The following is an 18812-nucleotide window of genomic DNA, read 5'->3' on the forward strand; positions in this document are numbered from 1 at the left end:
TTTTTCTCCCCGTTAGCACAGCAGCATCACCTCGGTGCCAGGAGGGGCGAGCTGAATCGATACTCGAAAATGAGAAGCCAAAGCTGAGTTAATGTGCCAGACGGGAGGTGGGGCAGGGGCAGCCCTGGAGGAGCTGCCGGGGCGGGGAGCGGAGCCCAGGGCCGGGCCGGACCCCCAGCTCTCCCCCCGGGTGGGAGATGGGGTCTGGCACAATAAGCAGCAGCATCTCGCCAGGGCTCAACCCCTCCTGCTACGGAGATTTGGGCCCCGGCCTCCCCCGAGCGCAGCCTGGGGCACGCTCCCCTCCGGGGAATTCCTGGGGTACCAAACCTTGAACTCCTGAAAGGTTGGTGGGGGGGAAAAGGTTTGTTCTGAACAGCAGTAGCCAGAAATCTTCCCATTCTAGGTATTTCAATTTATAAGCTCTTCGAGCCCAACAGTATTTTTCTTCTCTTGGCTCTGGAACAAGCAAAACATATTCTGAAGGGAAAGTGAAACAAATGCCAGGGCTGTGGCTAGCATATGCTGGGGAAAGGCCAGCGAGACCCTAGGACAAAACCAACCCTTTAAAGGTGCTCTTCATGCTACCACCTTCTAATGCAAAAATGTAGCGATTACAGGTCTGTATAAATTTAATCCTTTGCAATGCCACGGAGCATGGAGAACTTAATAATTTCCCCCTGAGTCAGAGCAGAGTTTAAGCTTTAACTGTTCTTCCGTCCCCTTTTGCTACAGGAAGGGCTTTCTCTTGCTGCTCTCTAGTGGCGGGCAGCAGTAGCAAATTAAGAGAATTTGCAGCTTCGAATACTTTTGTCCAGTAAATCTGTGCTGAATTAGTACAATTTACAAATCAGTGCAACCACCACCATAGAGAATTAACTGCATATTCAGATATCTTATTTCAGTTTTGTTGTTCTTCAAGAAACACCTGATAAATTACCTTTCCTCCTTCATTCCCTTCCCTAAACCTCCCATCCCAAACCCAGGTAATACCAATTATTAGAATTGCTAGAATGAACTGAAACAGGCACGCCTCAAGCCAACCATGAAGCAAGTTTTGTCTAGGAACTAAGAAAACCCAAACCATTGAATCAGTAAGAAGAAACATATTCTTAGGGCCAAGAATTTTATGCAAACTTAAGTAGAATACTTGAGAGTTTACACTCCAATAAACATGGGGAGGGTGTGTGTTTTTGTTGTATTCCAATATTATTGCAGCTGTTACTAGTGAAGGGCTTAGTTGTGGCTACAAAAGAAAACCAGCAATGAAAAAAAGACAGAGATAGACATTTGGGAAAAAAAAAAAAATCATGTATACACAACTGAATGAAATCCTGTAAATTAACTCCGACTGCTTCCAAAATTAAAAACATGTTTTATTGTAAAATTGCACTCCAATTAGTACCGTAATTCTTTATAAACATAATATACAGTAAAATATTTTACATGTAGCACACCAGGCGTATGCTTATGATGTTACAAAATTTACAGTTCGGGATCCTTCTCCAACAGAGCCGGCAACCTAAGTAGGTGATACCAAGTCCTGGAAAGATGTTTAGTTTTAGAGCAGGCCACTGCCTTACCATTACCTGGTCTCTACTTTAACACCTTCAACATGGAAATCAGGAATGCCAGAAGTGCTGTATATTCTGTCTCAAGTTTCTTTCACACTATTTAGAACAGCTGTGAGTGATGGTTCCTTACTATCCGATCTCCTCATTCCAGGGGAGGCCTTTCATTACTAGCTGCTCAGAAATGGGCGATTTCTCTCAGATGAGTGCAGCTTGCATGAAGACAACAGAATGGATGATTTAAGAGAGTCTTCAGTTGGGCAAAACAAAACCAAACACCACCACCCCCCAAAAGCAAATAAAAAACCCCAACACACCTCCTTTTCCACTCCTACATCTGTTATTCACATTCTTTCCTCTCCACAGACACATTCATATGCGTGTGTAAGAAAAACTTGGAAACAAATCCTTATCATACTGCCTTATAAAAGACTGGGACCTTTTTTAAAAGTACACATTTAAAATATGAACTAGAGCTTCTTAAAATGTCAAGCTAATAAATGCTTAACATCAGAGAAAATAAGACACAGGAGGAAGCCATAGCTGCCTTCGTACTGCAGCTGTAAACAACACACGCCCTGCTGTAGTTAACGCTGCGTCCTTCTTACCCAAAACTGCAGAAATAGCTCCTTCATCCGTGCTTTAAGCTAAGTGCAGCACTTCTGCGTCATACCTGTCACACGAACAGTATTTTCAGATGGAACTGATACCACTGAAACACATGAGATTCTGTGAGGACAGTATGCAGTAGTGCAAGTTTCCTTAATGCCTGGGAAAGACAGAGTTCACATTTCATTCCCAACAAGCATGGATTTTGTGCTCTCATTTGCCACGGAGCACTGAGAAAAAACAAAGGGGAATAAACAAGACCATTGCCTGGAAATTACTGGAACTTGTGAATTAAGTGGCAGCATGAGGATGTACAGCAATTTGTTTACCTTCCTGATGATTGCTGGCAGATTTGCAAAACAAACCGCAACTGGCAAAGAGACAAGATACAACCTCTGGCCCTAAACAGAAATATTCAGCTCTCCAAGTACTGGAATATGCTTCGGCTTTGACTTGTTTCCTCTGTGCTCTCCACCCTGGGCCGTTTGGCCAGAGATGTTATTACTGCAGTAGGACCTCTTTTCTTCACCTACAGGGGAGTAGGATATGTTAGAATATGAAAAAAAAAAAAAAAAAAAAAAAAAATCACCAAGAAGTTTAAATTCTGAATTATCAGAGAATTACTTGGTGTGAAAGGACATACTAGGAAATCATAGGGAATATTTAAACCAGCAACGCTTAAATGCTTGGCAGTGCTCAGTGGCTGTATGCCTAAATAATCTACACAACTGGCAGCACATTCCACACAAATCTTTACCTGAAGTTTTGATTTCTCCTTTGCCTCTTCATTTTTGTCTGGGGAAAGTGTATGGAAGACAAAATTCCTTGAATTTCGAGGTGCGTTTGGATTCAGATCTGACATTGCTGCTAGCTTCTGAAGGACAGCTTTAGGTCTGTTCAAGAGAGACCCATTTTTTATCTGAAGAACAAAGAAATGCTGCGTTAAACCACTCACACGAACAACACAGCTCTCTTAGTAGGTTGCTCTTAATAGAAGAACTACTCCCTACTAAAACGTTACTCACAACCATACAAACCAGAAATGGCCAGAATCTAGGGTCAGCTGACTTCGCTGTGTTCTACAGACGCAGTTTGGAAATACCACTTTTCAGAACCATCACCAACCTGGATGTCGCTGGCAGGCCGGAACGTTTCAAACGGGTTCCTGGGTAGTAGCGTCGTGTCTTGTACCACTACTGCTGGGCTGGCTAGCAGAGACCAAGAGGAAAACGTCAGTTATTGAACTTCATTTGAAGGAATATAATTTTATATCAAAAAGAAGAAGTTAGAATTAACAACAGACAGTAAATACAGTAGGAGGTGGGGGGAAAACTGCACTAAACTATACTATGAGCCATAAAACTGATAGATGGCTGGCAAATAGTTCTATCAGTTCGAAGGGAAAATTTGGTTTTGAAACGGCTTTGTGCACTACACTTGGAGTCATTTCTTTGACACAACCAAGGAAAACTTAAATTTCTTTTCACTACGTTGCATAGTTTTTCCTCAAGTCACAGATATTAGGAAAAACTGCTAGGCTGAATGTCACTTACAGTCTAATTCTCTGTGACTTAAAAGCAAGCAAATGAAGAATAAAGGACTAAGCAAAGATGTAGAGGAATTTATTTCTACTGTTTTTCAAGAGGTAGCATACTATTTTATTAAGTAGATACACACAATTATCATCAACCTTGCAGTTACATACTGTCCTGGTTTGGGCTGGAATAGAGTTTATGTTTCTTCCTAGCAGCTAGAAGAGTGCTGTGCTTTGGATTCCGTATGGGATTTGGTATGGGAAGAGTGCTGATAACACAGGGATGTTTTCAGCTGTTGCTGGGAGATCAAGGGCTCTCCCCCTCCCCGTGCCCTGCCCGGGCGCGGGTGCCCAAGGAGCTGGGAGGGAGCAGGGCCAGAGCACCGGCCCCAACCTGGGCAGGGAACTATTCCAGCTCAGGTCCCGGTGTGCTCAGTGTAGAGAGGGGGGGACAGCTGGGAAGGGGGGGGCTCTCTCCCACTTCCAGGATTGCGACTGTGGGACCTTGGGATTTCAGGATCGCTGGCTGGGAACGGGCTGGGTAGCGCTCAGCGGGTGGTGAGCAATCGCACTGTGCATTGCCTGTTTAGACTTTCTATTATTGTTATTGTTTTCTTTTATTACCATTATTAAACTATTTTTATCTCAACCTGCGAGTCTCCCTTTACCCCTGATTCCCTCCCCCATTCCCAGGTGGGGGGGAGGTGGGCAAGCGGCTGCGTGGTGTTGGGCTGCCGGCCAGGTTCAAACCACGACACATAACTGTCAATGCTTTTATACCTTCAGCTTTTCAAGTTCTGGAAAACATGAGCTCAGACTGGTGTAAGAAACCTAGACACTGGAGTTTTCTGATTTGCAGCCTGCTTCACTGGAGCTCACGAGTGACAAATGGAATTTAAGCTTTCTTTCTCTTATTTGATTGCCCCTTCAATGAAAGGTAAGCTTACCTTTCTTCTGTAGGGACTTGGCAGTTACTTTTTTTGCCAGCTTCATGAATTGACTGTCTTCACCAATTTCTTCCTCCTCCTCCTGCTCTTTATTTTTTTCCTTCTGTAGCAGAAAGAAGACACTTTGTAAAATTGAAGAAGTTAATACTAAGGATGAACATTTCATTCAGTATTTTAAGTAGACCAAGTTCTTTCACTATGTAAATTAATAGTCTTTTTTATTTACTTTCTACCATAAAAGTTTACTGCTAGTTCTTGCTTTATCATTCTTGTGCTATTAATGAAAAGCAAACCTGTAGAACCACATTCAGCTGACACAGCTGACCTAATACTGAAACTTCTAAAACTTGCAGTTATGCTCCCAGCGTAAGAGACTTATTCCAGCTTTGAAGCTGACTTGTTTTGGAATGTACTTGTTTTGCCTCTCCCTTCTGAATTAGTTTCTCTTTCCGTACAATACTTGTACAAGAGAAAGAGAAGAATTTACAATGAAAAATAAAGATACATTTATAAACGGTATTTTTTCCAGAGTTTAACTCGAGGAACTAAGAATTTCACATCTAGCAGTGGTATAGAGAAACACTGAGTAAGATGCCATTCCGGCAGCTAACGATTACCTGCTCACGAAGCCACTGTTCTCTTTCAAATCGCTCTTTCCTCCATTTCGCTTCTGACTCATCAAACTGTTCATTTTCATCATCATTATCTGAATCTCTCTGAAACAAGTCAATCTGTGAAGCATAATCTAGACAAAGAAAAAAAAAAAATTAGCTGTCAATTTTAAGAGGCATAAAATATGCAACTAGTAAAAAAACCCCAACGACAAAAACCCAAACCAAACCAAACAAAGAAAAAAGCAAAATAAAAACAAAACAAAAAACCAAACCAAACAAAAAAAAGAAAACCCAAAAAACCAAGAACACCCAACCCAACCAACCAACCGAAAACACCAAAAAAAGAACCCTCCCAACCCAATTTATTTCTGGAAGACTTTACATCTGAAGGACTACTGACTGGTACGTCATACACACGCACTCTCTCTCCAGTCTTTCACCCCCACCTATTAACCATGAATCAGAAAGGCACCTATGTTTTTCCATCTGAATCTCCTCATTCTGCCAGGGCCATCGCTATGTAGGTCACCATCAGCGAGGTATCTCTCCTGGTACAAGCGTAACTGACGCTTGTCATCATCAAGCATCACCTTCCTGCCAACACAGAAGAAAGGGAGGTCAGTCCAGATTATATCTAAGAGCCATGACTTCACATGCAAAAATGTTTACTAATACTATCACTGACATGTGTAATTTCTGTATTTGATTTTCTAATTCCACTTCACTGGGGAGTTCCTCATCAATAATCTCCTCTTCATATTCATTCAGGTCTTCACCATCATATTCTTCCTCACTTCCCACATCACTCCCTGACAGTTCTGCCTCATCTTCCATGAAATCCTGCAGTTTTCTATAAAAGAATGTTAGAAGAGTTCAGTTTGGTAGACAAATAATCATCACAAAAATACTGTGAAAGCAAGATTTATCTTTTGACATCAAATTAACACGTCCTATACAAGAAACTATGATTCATCTTTATTTTTTTAAAGGACTAAGACTTGAGTTCTTGCACATTTCCATACACAGCCTGCCAACACACAACACTCTAAATTATTGTCATCCACCAGATTCCTTGCCCGTTGCCTACCAAATGTGATGGCAATGACAACTGCCAACTAGATGTTTTACTAACTAGAGCAAATAAAGATCTTAGGACATGAGGAATGACAGCAATACTCCTACGCTTTTTTTGTCAAAAGTGTTGTGTTGCTTTCGTTGTGCCCTTCTGATTTTCATCTATAAAATTTGAATGGAAATCCTCTATAACCCACCAGCAACATAAATAAACTCATGCAACGTGACAGCACCAAAGCAAAAAAAACCAGTCAGAGCCAACACCATTTAACATTAGCTACTAATGCTAGGGAGGGAATAATTGTAGACTAAATTTCTAGTGCTATTAATATTCTGTCTTGCAATTAAAATACAAAGAAAATGTACTTAACAGTTTTTTCTTCAAGCCCTGTCTACGTGTCAGCAGTTCTTCTTCTTCATCACTTATTTCTGCTTGTGCAGCATCACTATCTTCGCTTTTTTCATCCTGTCAAAGAGAAAGTTACCAGAAATCAAGGAATTTCTGAAAGTGGATTGCTTTATAATGACAGCTTCTATTCTTTAATCAATAAACACAGGCTAAAACACCAGAGAATTTTCAGAGGACTTGCTACGCTAAGATGCTTTATCCAGTATAGCATAATATTAAGGAGACTTTAAACGATCCAAACATTGCTCTTAAAAACGTTTCAGTAGCTTGTTCTGGAAGTTATGATACTTTGCATTGATGGTTGTACTAAAAAACTAAGTAGATAAATGGAATTCTCTTAGTCCAAATGCTGTAGCAGTTGCTTTGCTCCATTAGTTTGTACCTCTTCACTATCAAAGGCATTGTCATCTGTTACGAGCTGAAAATCACCAAGTTCTTGTTCCTCCTCATCTTCCTCTTCCCTAGGGGAAAAGTAAATGAAAGAAATACACGTTTTCATTTCACCTCCAACGACAGCTTCGCAATAATTCAAGGCAAAACTTCAACCACCACATCAGCTGGTCTCAGGCAATTACCTGTGAGTGCTCAGAGCACTACAGTCTCTCAGCAGCATTTAGCTTTAAATGCCCAAAATCCCCATTAGTATCGATGCTTTAAGACCTCAGGTCTTCTCTTGCAGAAACCATGGGACAAGTACTAATTTCTGAGTTTGTTTCTCTCTAAAATTCCCCTTGGATCCCCTTAACATTCCCATTTGTTAAGCCTCATTATCATTTTGTCAGGCAGCCATATACCTTTCTAGTTTAATAAATGGAAAAAATGCCAATGTCCAACTTACATTTGGTTATGGTTCCTGTGGTTTGGCAATATCCCAAAACAGAACCCAAAAGTCCTACATTCTAACAATCTTTTCTCAGTTTGATGGAAGTTCTTCAATACTTCTTTCACAATCAGTGAAAGAGAAAGAATTTCTCTTTGCCATAGATGCGGGAAACAGTATATGCTGCCAATTTAGAGAGCAATTGCTGAGAAATTTTCAATATTCCTCCCCTTCACCTCCAAAACAGGCCACACACTTGCTTACAGCATATGGAACAAGAAAACACATCAGGAGTGAAATGAGGCAACTATCACTATAAGCTTTTGTAAATTTTAGGAAGAGCAATGCTAACCTGTCTGTGGGGAAGGAGCCTGAACAAAGCGCCAGAGCTTCTGCCATGGGATCTTCTATGTCACTGTCTTTTTCTGCCTTGGAAGATACTGAGGATGCCCATGTTGGGGAACCTGCTACAAAAAGTAGTAAGATGGCAACTTATTAGACAGATATATTTCTACTCTTAAAATGTCAGTGAGCATCCTAGAAATGACAGCTAGCAAGCTCCCACATGGGCAACAAACTGTGATAGCTCGGAGAAGTCTCAGAAGTTCCACGTTCTGAATTAGTGCCCAGAGCTAACGGGTACCTTCGCATAAAGCTTAGAAATCAAGAAACCAGCAAAGCTGGAAACAGAATTCAAGACATACTCTGAGACACGAATTTTCCTGAACAAAGATTGAGCAATTCCTCCATGTTCTGCTTTTTGTTGCTGCTGGTATTTGGCACGTGTTCAGCCTGACTGCTAAACTGTCCAGAACACAAGTCCAGTAATTCATCCATATTGGCATCCATTGCATTCTCATCCATGCTGGCCAGAGTCAGCTGATGCTTTGAGGACTGGTATTTATTCCTATGCTGTCCAACATTCAAGAACCTGAAAGGAAGCCTGTGGTTAGAAAAATCCTGCTGGTCTGTATGTCTGATTTCTGTGAAAGGGCACAGAACATCACCCTTTACACCTGTGACCTACCCATCCGCATCAAGCAGCTGGCTCTGAGTGTCATCTTCCAGAGAAAACTGAAACTGTGACTCTCCAGCCCCTGGAAATAAACTCTTCGGCTCAGGAGAGGCATTGTACAGGTCCTGGGAATCTTCTATAGGAAGAGAGGGCTCAGACGTCTTTCCTGAGCTCTAGTCAAAGGAATATAACAATATATAACATGTTTGTTTTGCAAGCCTAGGATTCAAAAGCAAGAATGGAATAAAACAATTAAGCTATTTTAAAGGATTAATACCATGCAGGAGTCAAGTATGTCCACGCTGCTCTGATAAATCATAGGAGTTCACTGACATCAGATGTTGTATAGCCCATGTAAGTACACTTAAAAAAATATTTACTATGTACATATTTCAGATATAAACCACATATGATAGTGCATTTTCTTTGATGTTTTAGAATATACATTTTTATAATGTCATTTTTATCCATTCCAACATGGAAACATTTTAAACTCCAGGGACAGTTTACTTGTCTAGAATCTCACACATATAAAAACAAGTGGCTAGATGCCACCTTCTGGTATTATTTTTTTTGATAGATCTGATAGTCAAGATAAAATAAATGTATTCACTACCCACTGTGTTAATATACGATAGAAATAGGACCAAGAACCTCACCTTGGAAGCAGAGCTGATAAAGCTCGTTTTGAAAAAACCTGGGGAAGGTGACCTGAAGCCTCCTGCTGCAGATAAAAAGTTCCCTCCACGGGACATCTGCTTGTTACAGGGCTGATAGGAGGGAATCATGGAGCCAATCAACTCAAAGCTGCTGTTATGGCTGTTCTCTTTTGCTAGTGTTGGTAGAGAAAATGAATCATCATCCTCTGGAAAAAAAAAAAAAAAAAAATACAGTTAACTTTTTTTGTGATCCAATAGAACCTCAAGATACGATTTTGCAACACTGACACCTTGCTAAAAATTCATTGTTTTGTGCTTATGTTTGATTTCTTTCTTCACCAAGGATGCATTACACTTTATCGAATTTCACCTTATTGATTTCTGACAGTTTCTATATTTTTTCCAGTATCATTTTGAACTTTATTTTCCTCTAGTTTTTTCAAGCCCTCACATTTTTTTCATCAGTCTAAACTTCTTTAATCACACTATATAACTATACAGGTGATGAAGTAACAAAAATATTGTATACTAAACTCAAATAGAAACCTGTATCTATGCCACGTGAAAAAAATGCTAGCTACAATAATAGATCTACTTTACCTAACTTGGTAGGTCCTTTGTCTGCACCTTCTTCCATCTCAAGTTTCTCATCAGGAAGAGAATACCTGCAATTCATTAAATAAATGTATTTGCCAATATATACAAGATGAATTGCTACTGTCTGTCAAAGCTAATTTCAAAAAACAAGTTAAGACACAAAAACACATCTAGTACACTTTGATTAAGAAACAGATTATTCCACTAAACAACAACTAGAGTCATTAAGTTTTTAAAATAAAATATATATGAATGCACATATGACTACTGGAACAAGACAGAAAAAATACTTACAAAGAGTACTTTAAATCAAAGCATCTATGTGTATCAATCAAATTTAAAATTGCTCAGGCACCATTTTTAAAGCTTGGTTTATTTACCCCATTTTTGAGGAGCTGTCCTTAAAAAGCATCAATGTAGACTCTGTTGAAGGTGGTTTGGGAACAGAATCACAATTCACAGATTTCTCCAGCTTTTCTCCATCAACTGATTCTTTGTCAGTTTCTTTATCACCATCTTCAACATGTTTCTCTTCTATATCTTCATTATCTTCCTCTGCTTCGCCAAGTAGAAATTCCACATTCTAAAATAAACCCATCCCCAAACATAGCAGAGATACGGTGATTATTGCTTTGATCTGTCAACTTCCTTGCATACTTTTCAAGAAAACATTTTAACATATGGAGGGTGAAGCGAAGAACTGTGAATGTCACTCACATGCAAATATCCCACTGACAACTGACAGAGGTGCCTGAAACAGCCACGCTATTCTGATCCTTTCCAAAAAGGAAAGGCCATGGCAAACCTGACCCCAGGTCGGGCAGGTGACCTCAGTTTGTCCCCTGCTAGCAAGGGGCCAAGGATATATAAAAACAGAAAATAGCACCAGAATCTTTATATACTTATATTTGGTTTTAATACTGTTTAGACAGTTAAAATACCAATCGTTTCAGTTTTAGACAATCCAAACCCCGGACATGTTAACTGTAGCAGTTTTTTAGCTTCTAGGAAAAATTCTTGGCAATTTCCCTAATATATTAATATACACTATTAAGTGTACAAAAATCGCATTTTTGGGGAGAGACAGCAGAATTGAGAAGCTAGGTTATGTAAAAATGTTGCATGCAGACCTCATGATTGTCTTCTTCCTCTTCCTCAGACTCATCTGTCATCTCTTCCTCCTCTTCCTCTTCTTCCTCCAACATGTCCTCATTATCCAGTTTAAACAATGCTTGCCGCTTTTGGCGTTCCTCAGTCCTGCGGAGTTTCATGGCCTCCTGGAGTTTAGCCTTCAGCGCCTGTAGCTTTTCACCTGGACAGAAATGAATAAATGAATACCTCAGATGCACTACAGTGAATCCTTAAATTCACCACTGTGAGGCATCCAATCCAATGTAACTACACACATAAAAAAGGAATTTAAAAATTACTTGGGTTTAACTGTTTCTATGAATTGATCTGCTGGCTATAGGAGCTAAAGCAGTCAGTTTCAATCAGCTCCATTTAGAGAAACCACACAATCTCATGAATTATCAAGATTCCTCATTATCCATAAACGCCACCGGTGCAGCACTTGGAATGAGAATAGGGTCTGTCTCTCCACTGTGTCTTTTGGGAACAAGAGCATCCAATTGCCATGGGCAGATGTGCTACAGCACATGAAATAATTAAGAGCAGCTAAAAATAACACATGACCATAGAACCAGCCAAATAATCTATTTCTTTTAATGGATACTATGGGAGAGTCGCATTCCACACATATTTTAGTTTTCAAACACATACGATTCTATTAGAAACTGCAGTACAGGAATAAGGAAACATGAGAGATCTAATAAATGGTAATAGTTCACAAGAAGTCTGGGAGTTACATTCAGAAGGCTGATGGAAAACAACAGTGCAGATGTATGTTTATATAGATTTTGGTAGAGATGGGGAGAAATCCAGAGAACCAGTCACAAAGATCTGGCTGAGGCTGTTCTATGGTGGCCAGTGCTATTTAAGAGGTTTATCAAGATTCTTTTTTAAAACGGGACTATCGTTAGAGGGAACACACATACTCATGTCACAGATGAAAGTCCCCTCATCTGTATTTCATAGGGCAGCACTGGGAAAGGGGAAATGAGGGAGAAAAAAAAGACACTGTTCAATTCAATCAACATCACTACTCCCAAACCAACCTGGCTTTGTGTGGACTGCTTCATCCAGGCTCTCTGCAGCTAACACTGCTGGTACCACATCTGCTTTCAGTTCCTCTTTCCCTTCAGATGTAGTCTCCTTACGAATAATGTTCATGTTTATGGTCCGTTCAACTTTGGATTTTGATGTTCCAAGAGTGTGCTTCAGGAAACGGGCTTTCAAGGCTTCCAATTCTTTAAATACATATTAATTAAATTTCAAAAAGCAAATTAAATTAATTGTATAGCATTTAAAAGCACTGAGCGTTCAAGTTGTAGCAAGAGTAGAGCTTGAGAAATTTTTTTTAAGTTAGTTAAAAACTCTAAATTTTTAATCTTAAAATATTTGCAAAACCATTCTATTTGACTAATAAACCGATAAACCATTACAGAATATTTTTGCTGTAACTTGTACTTAATTGATATTAGCTAATACTAAATCACCTTACTATTTACTATGATTTATCCACAAGATCTCAATTCACTCCCAGTCTAGCCTTCCAGCAACCAGAAAATTCTAAATTTCTGTTAGCATGTATAGCTAGAGCCAGACTGATGGCTGACAAAAGCACCGTTTCTCGGCAGCGGTCGGTTTCTTCCATGCACAGAAGCAGCACCCAATCCAGACATCCTCTTAAGATCTTCTAATACATAATAGATTTAATGGAATTATAAAATTGCCTAATCATTTGCAGTCTTTCCCTGAAACAAGGTCAACTATTTAATATGGATGAATAGATGTTCAAATTCCAGTACCTAAAAGACATTCAAAACATTCTTGCTACAGCAGTAACTTTTTGCTCACCATCCAGCCTTGTCCTTTAACAAAATCAGTGGTAAACACTCTGGAACACAGGTCAGTTTTGTTTCTAGATAATTACTGCAAGTCTCATTTCAAATCAAACTCAAAAATTGTTCCCATGTGCTTCAAGTACCAACATAATTCACTAGAGCAAAACGGAAATAAACTGTTCATTGTTAAATAGTTACCACTGAGCACTCCTTCAAGCTTTCAAATATTACAGACTCAGAACTTCCCTTTTAAACATCAGCTGAAAGAAAAGGGACACCAACATTAAGCAAAGAATCTGTACTGGTAAGCGAATGGGACTGAGTGTTCTATCACCTAAACACTTCTCAGAGATTTTCCAGTTAAAGTCAGACTAATTCTGTTTACTGGGACAGACACGACAGGATTACAACAATGAAAGTGATACCTTTGTTTGAATCAGATTCATCGAGGTTTATAAAGGATTCATTGTCAGAGCAGATTCTTGGCTTGATGGACAGGTCTATTCCCAGTTCACGAAGTTTATCCAACTTGGACTTCCTCACTTTTTCCGGTTGTGCCACCAACCCAGGCCCCACTTCTTGATTGCTTTTTTCACATTGTAAGTCTGGCACCATTTCACCTCTTTGCTCAAGGGCATCTCCTCCAACTGCTAGAGGAATTTCATTCTCTCTGTGCTCGCTACCATCAGTGCCTAGGAAGTCAGAGTGCTGCTGTTCTTTTGTACTTTCATCAGTTGTTACAGCCCTAACTGCATGAGAATCATCACCGTCCTGCCTGGGCTTTTCAGCAGAATCTTCTGTCAAGTTCCTCCCTGCATCGGCAAGAGGCTTGTTCACAGTAGCATCAACATCTCTGCCAAGGTTTGATTCCGGTTCATTAGCTGCTGATTGATCACCTTCTATTTGCCCACCTTTGCAATCTGTGCTCAAGTTTGTAGCATCTGCAGATTCTTCATTTAGGGATAGCTGGTATTTAGTGGACCTAACGAAGGCAGAAAGAAATGTATCACCCATGGCTATTATGAAAGGAGAGAAGGGGTTGAGAACAAACTCAGAGAGAAAGAAATCATTTACTAATTATTTTCATTAATGTGTAGGAAGAGGTGAAGGACAGATGTCTGGAAAACTTCATTTTGAGGAGATAAGGAAGTATAGTGTAGAGTTTGTACTAGTTAGTTACATTATCACAGTATAAAATTCCCAAGAGATTTTCAGTACAGCAGCTTAAATATTTTACTGCACATTACTCAAAATAAGAAATAGTCCAAGTAAACTGTTGGGGTCCAGCCTAAAGAACATTAAAGTAACTTTGCATGAGCACGTTACTTCATCTGTAGTTACTACAAGGCCCCGATTACTTCAATAGTACAAGTATGTGAAGAGTGCAGCATTGCCTTATGTTAACAGTGACATACTCCTAATTTCCAGGTGTTCACAGAAGGAGCCCAAGGAAGTTTCTTAGTAGAACTTTCTAGTCAAAGCAACAGCTAAAATTAAACCAGAAAAAAACTGTGACTGTACACAGAGCAGGGATGTATGTCATACAATGCCTACAGCATGCAAAAGTCTGGTTATCCTCAAAAGAAAAGCTGGGATATGCTCCAAATTTATGAAAAAATATAAGGAGGGTTTAAGTCCTTACTTCAGCAATGCCATGGCATTTCCTTGGCATACTGGTCGAGGTCTATGCTTGAAAAACTCATGAATGCTTTTGGTCTCAGGCACATGATATGGGAGAGACACAGACGATTCTACCAGAAAAAAGAGGTGAAAGAAAATTTAAAACTTCATCCGAGGCATTTATTTGGTATCTCTGAAATGCAAAGAAGCTTAGCACAAGTATTTTGCAGCAAACACATCTGACTAGGCACAAACAGCCCAGTTTAAATCTGAATACAGCAAACACTGCTGTTCGGGAAGGAGTTCCAACAGCAACAGTCTTGAAGACCAAATCTGCAATAAGTCCATGGATTCATTAGGAAATTAACTGCGATGTTAACATCAGAATGGCAGGACCAGTTTCAGTTTTATTATGTGCCTATCAAACTCTCCAACTAGTGCACTAACTTTACACAGTAAGTTTACAGGCTCAGGTGTTTGCACAATGATTTTTTTTTTTTCATTAGTTGCAACGATACTTTTTAACAGGTCCTTGAATAAAAATGGTCTTGCATGCTTCAATCCTAAATAACTCATGATAGGTAAAAGAAGGCTCTGACCTTTCAGGTATATTCTTTCAATTTCTCCCCTGAATTTCTTAACAGTTTATAACCCTCTACATACAAATAATTTAAGTTTTACCTCTAATAAGTCGTTGGGTTTCACTGTGTAGCTGTTTAATGGCTTCTTTACTTAACCTCGCTGCTTTCCGTTCCTTAAGAAAAGAAAAGAAAGGCTTCTGAAGTCAGACAATAAAACAAACAACAAACCAGAAAACTTTTTAAATAGCTTATTTTTCCCTTTCAAGCATAAGGGAGTCAGAATAAAGCAGCCGGTTTAAAAAAATATATTAAAAATAGCAAATCAACAAGAACATTGGATGTTGTGCATACAAAAACCATCTGAGTCACTACAACAAACAGGTGAGAGCTTTAAAAGGAAGAATACTTCACCTTCCTTTTCGGTTCTTTTACTACAGGTTCCTCGTTGTCATCATCAAATACATGTTTGTAGCCTTCACCCTCAGAAAACTGTTCTTTCATCTACAGTGCATAAAAAGAGATTCTTTAATTTGTCTAGATACACAGGCACTTCCAAGGGCAAACAAGTAAAAATAACTGTAGATAAACATCACTGGTCAGCAAAACCATAAAGTATTCTCCTAAAACAACACAAATTCCACATACTCCTTATGGAAGATTTCCAAAGCTCCTACTATAGCATTATCTTTATAATTTTCCAGGACAGTGTCCCTCCACCCTTAAGAACAAAAAGCAGGGGACTATTCTCTCCTCTGTCATAGCAGTAGAAGGGCACCATTGTCAAAGAGTGTAACATATGTTCACGTACAATACTTCCCACTAATAACCAATAATCTTGTGTCGCTATCAAATGTTACCTTATATTGTTTTATTTTGTTTTTCACTGCCGCTCGTATTGATTCTATCGACTCTTCATCCTCTGGGGCGTCATCATCTTCCTCTTCTAAGCCATTATCAAAAAGCTCTTTGTCATCAAGAAGACATCCACTGTCATTAAAAGGATACCTCTTGCCACCATCTACCTGCTTGCCATAAGAATAAAGTATTTCTGTAATTAATTTCAGAAGGTCCCCTTCAGTTCTTTGACATTAATTTAAGATTACAGTCAAAAGGTCTTGGCGAAAGAAGTTAGAAAAAACACATGCCCTCTTTTATCTAGCATCTTGTATGTCCTATAAGCGAGTCATATTCACTTTATAGCACTGCAAATCTGGTAAGGTAATTCGCAGAGCAGTTTTCCCTATGTCTATGATAAGTAGGGAATTTCAATAATTACTGAAGACCAAAATGGCTGAGAGAATAAATTAACACTTGAAATATGCATTTCATAAACAGCAACAATATGCAACCTGCCAAGCAGACATTTCTTTAGGCCAGAAATCCAATTTGAGAGTAGCTGAAAGCTTCCTCCAGAAACTAGCACAGCGATGTAGAGAAAAGCTAAAATACCAATCAAAGCAGTTTGTGTGTGTAACAAACCCCCAACAAGCCCAAAGAACCTGGATAATTTCTGCCTGGCTTAACGTGCACTGCCATTAAATAAAGTGTTAGAGTTTGTACTTTCTTTGCAGATGAAATTGGTAGACTTGTATGGTATTCCACGGATCCCTGGGGATACCAGGCCTGCTGTAGGAATGCAGTAATAAATTTAACTTAGTTGAGAAAGTATCTGAGATTTTCTGTTGAAATATATACCTCTACTCTAGACTTCTTTTCTTTTTTCAGCTGTTTAATGGACTGAATTTTTCTCTCTTTCTCCTTTCTTCTTCTTGATTTTCCTACAGCTTTTTTTTCCGTCTCTTCTTCAAAATTCTGTTTATGTTTTCTGTATTTTTTCCTAGATTTTGGGGGTCTCTCCTCTTCCGACTCATTCTCAGGCAAGCCAGACTTTCTGCTTGTTTCAAGGTTTTCAATCTGCAATCGGTCACCAGTGTCACTGCCATCACTATCTAGCAGACCTTGGCGAATCCGATGAGATTTCTTGTTCCCCTGGGCAGTAATGTTCTCTTTTTCCTCTCCATTTTCCTTGTCTTCGCCTGGAGCATCGTTCTGCACTAAAGAGCCACCATCCTCTCCATCTTCACTCTCACTGTCCTGAAGCACCTTCTTGCTTTTTGCTTTTTTACGTACAAAAATCTCTTCCTCTGAATCTGACAAAATACATTAGAATAAATGATCTGTGATATGGAGAGGAAAATTCCACAAGTTAATTAAAAAATAATCAGTTAAACAAAATTACATATCTTAAATTTCAGATATCAACATCTACAGCAAATCAGCTTGAGATCAAGTTTTCAAAATCTACTTCTCCCTGTAGTGCAGTACATAATTGACCCAAATAGACGTTACAGGTTTTAAACCTTTTTAAAAAAAAGGCAAAGCTGAAAATCCTGCACTGATAGATGAGTTGTCTTGAAATAGTAATAAAACCCACAGTAACTAAGCACATAGATTAACCGAATCGTAAAGGAAATAAACAATTAAGACACTCACATCCCTTTTACTATTTCCCTTTCTGTACCTCAAAAACCACTTCTCTGAGATTTACAGGTATCTGTCCACATTCTGAGCAGCAAAAAAGGCAGTTTGGATTCCAATAGGTCAAGCAGTAACATCTTCCTAGAAAACGTATTTGTAAAACACAAAATACACCATTGAAGGCAACAACCACCAGGCACAATTCATGGAAATGTTACAGACCTCTGTCATCAAGAGACGTTATCGTCTTGCTCAAGTGGCCTGGAGAGGCTGTTTCACAGCTGCCCTGTCCGCTGTCAGTGTCACTATCAAGGGTTTTCTGCAAGTCTGAATTCAAATCCTCTAACGGAAACTACAAAGCAAAATAAAATTTTCCTTACTACGGTGTTGTTACGTAGTAATGACTCTCATCTAGTTTTATTCCAAAACCATGGCTAACCCCTTACACAGTTATATACACATACATTATGGTTGTATTTAAAATTGCTATTTACACAAGGGGAGATTGTACTACAGCAACTTTTATTAAAGCCAGGCTTGTGCACAGAAGGAAAAAAAAAAAAAAAAGGCATCGACACACTGCCTTGATCTCCACTGATTATTCTTCAAAACTTTTAGAATGAAAAGGATAATGAGCAATATAAAACTTTATTCTCTCACATCTGCACTTCACCTAAACTGGGGCCGGAAGACACCTGCGGGGATTGTTTAGCAAAACTCCTCCACACCGAGCTGCCCAAGCCCGGCGTCCCGGCCCTGCCCGGCGCTGCAGAGGCGGCAGGGGACGGGACACGGACCCGGGGAGGGAGGAACGGACAGACGGACCGACGCCCCCCCCCCACACCGAGCTACAACGGCGGACAAGGCGCCGTTCCCAGCGTGCACAGCGCCCGCCCGCGCCAGGCACCGCCTTCCCGAGACGCACCGCCCCCCCCCCCGCATGCACCGCGGGGATAGGCCGAGCGCAGCCTCCCAGCAGGCCCCGCGGACAGCATGGTGGAAGGGCGAGCCGCCGGGCATGCTGGGAAGCGTAGTCTGCGAGGCGGGGCCAGGGCCCGGCGGTGGCGCGGTGCCGCCCAGGCGCAAGAGCGGCCGAGGAGGCGCCGTCGCCTCACCTTCCCTCGCTGCCCCTCCCGGCCTTCCGCCGCGCCGCAACCGGAGCGGCCCTAAGGCCGCGCACAACCGCTTTGCGCAACGGCAGAACTCACCTCGGCGGGAGCCACCGCCATGGCCCCGGCTGCGCACGGAACCGCTTCGAGCCTTCGCGCGCTGCCCCGGCCCCGCCCATCCCGGCCCCGCAGCCAGCCAACGGCTGCCC

At 40.5% G+C, this 18812-nt stretch overlaps 1 protein-coding gene across 3 annotated transcripts; it reads right to left on the bottom strand.

Moving 5' to 3' along the window:
* Positions 1–1358: 1358 nt before the first annotated feature.
* Positions 1359–18769, bottom strand: CLSPN (claspin). 3 transcript variants are annotated; one of them, XM_042793908.1, is made up of 25 exons: positions 18703–18769; positions 17717–17846; positions 16712–17166; positions 15874–16038; positions 15428–15517; positions 15117–15189; positions 14458–14566; positions 13241–13797; positions 12027–12218; positions 10980–11161; positions 10230–10432; positions 9853–9917; positions 9253–9458; positions 8606–8766; positions 8283–8509; positions 7931–8045; positions 7141–7219; positions 6721–6815; positions 5961–6125; positions 5748–5869; positions 5279–5406; positions 4662–4764; positions 3306–3388; positions 2938–3099; positions 1359–2709 (listed from the first exon to the last, which is right to left on the bottom strand). In XM_042793908.1, exons 1-25 carry the CDS (start codon positions 18721–18723, stop codon positions 2596–2598), a joined length of 4002 nt encoding a protein of 1333 aa, XP_042649842.1. In that variant the 5' UTR covers positions 18724–18769; the 3' UTR covers positions 1359–2595. The 3 variants fall into 3 exon arrangements, with proteins under 3 accessions (XP_042649842.1, XP_042649843.1, XP_042649841.1); XM_042793909.1 differs by having other exon boundaries at positions 7931–8042; positions 15874–16041; XM_042793907.1 differs by having other exon boundaries at positions 15874–16041.
* Between the last annotated feature and the right edge of the window lie 43 nt (positions 18770–18812).

Source organism: Tyto alba, unplaced genomic scaffold, assembly GCF_018691265.1.
Source record: "Tyto alba isolate M040663 unplaced genomic scaffold, T.alba_DEE_v4.0 Super-Scaffold_20, whole genome shotgun sequence".
NCBI classification, from domain to species: Eukaryota; Metazoa; Chordata; class Aves; order Strigiformes; family Tytonidae; genus Tyto; species Tyto alba.

What these genes read in the sequence shown, in the direction of transcription:
- CLSPN (XM_042793907.1), bottom strand. Translation starts at nt 18,723, where the DNA reads ATGGCGGTGGCTCCCGCCGAG. An exon ending in AGCAGTCCACACAAAGCCAG is followed by an intron (nt 11,162 to 12,026) that starts GTTGGTTTGGGA and finishes ATTTCTGTCCAG; the next exon opens with GTGAAAAGCTACAGGCGCTG. An exon ending in CAAGTCCCTACAGAAGAAAG is followed by an intron (nt 3,389 to 4,661) that starts GTAAGCTTACCT and finishes GGTCTCTGCTAG; the next exon opens with CCAGCCCAGCAGTAGTGGTA.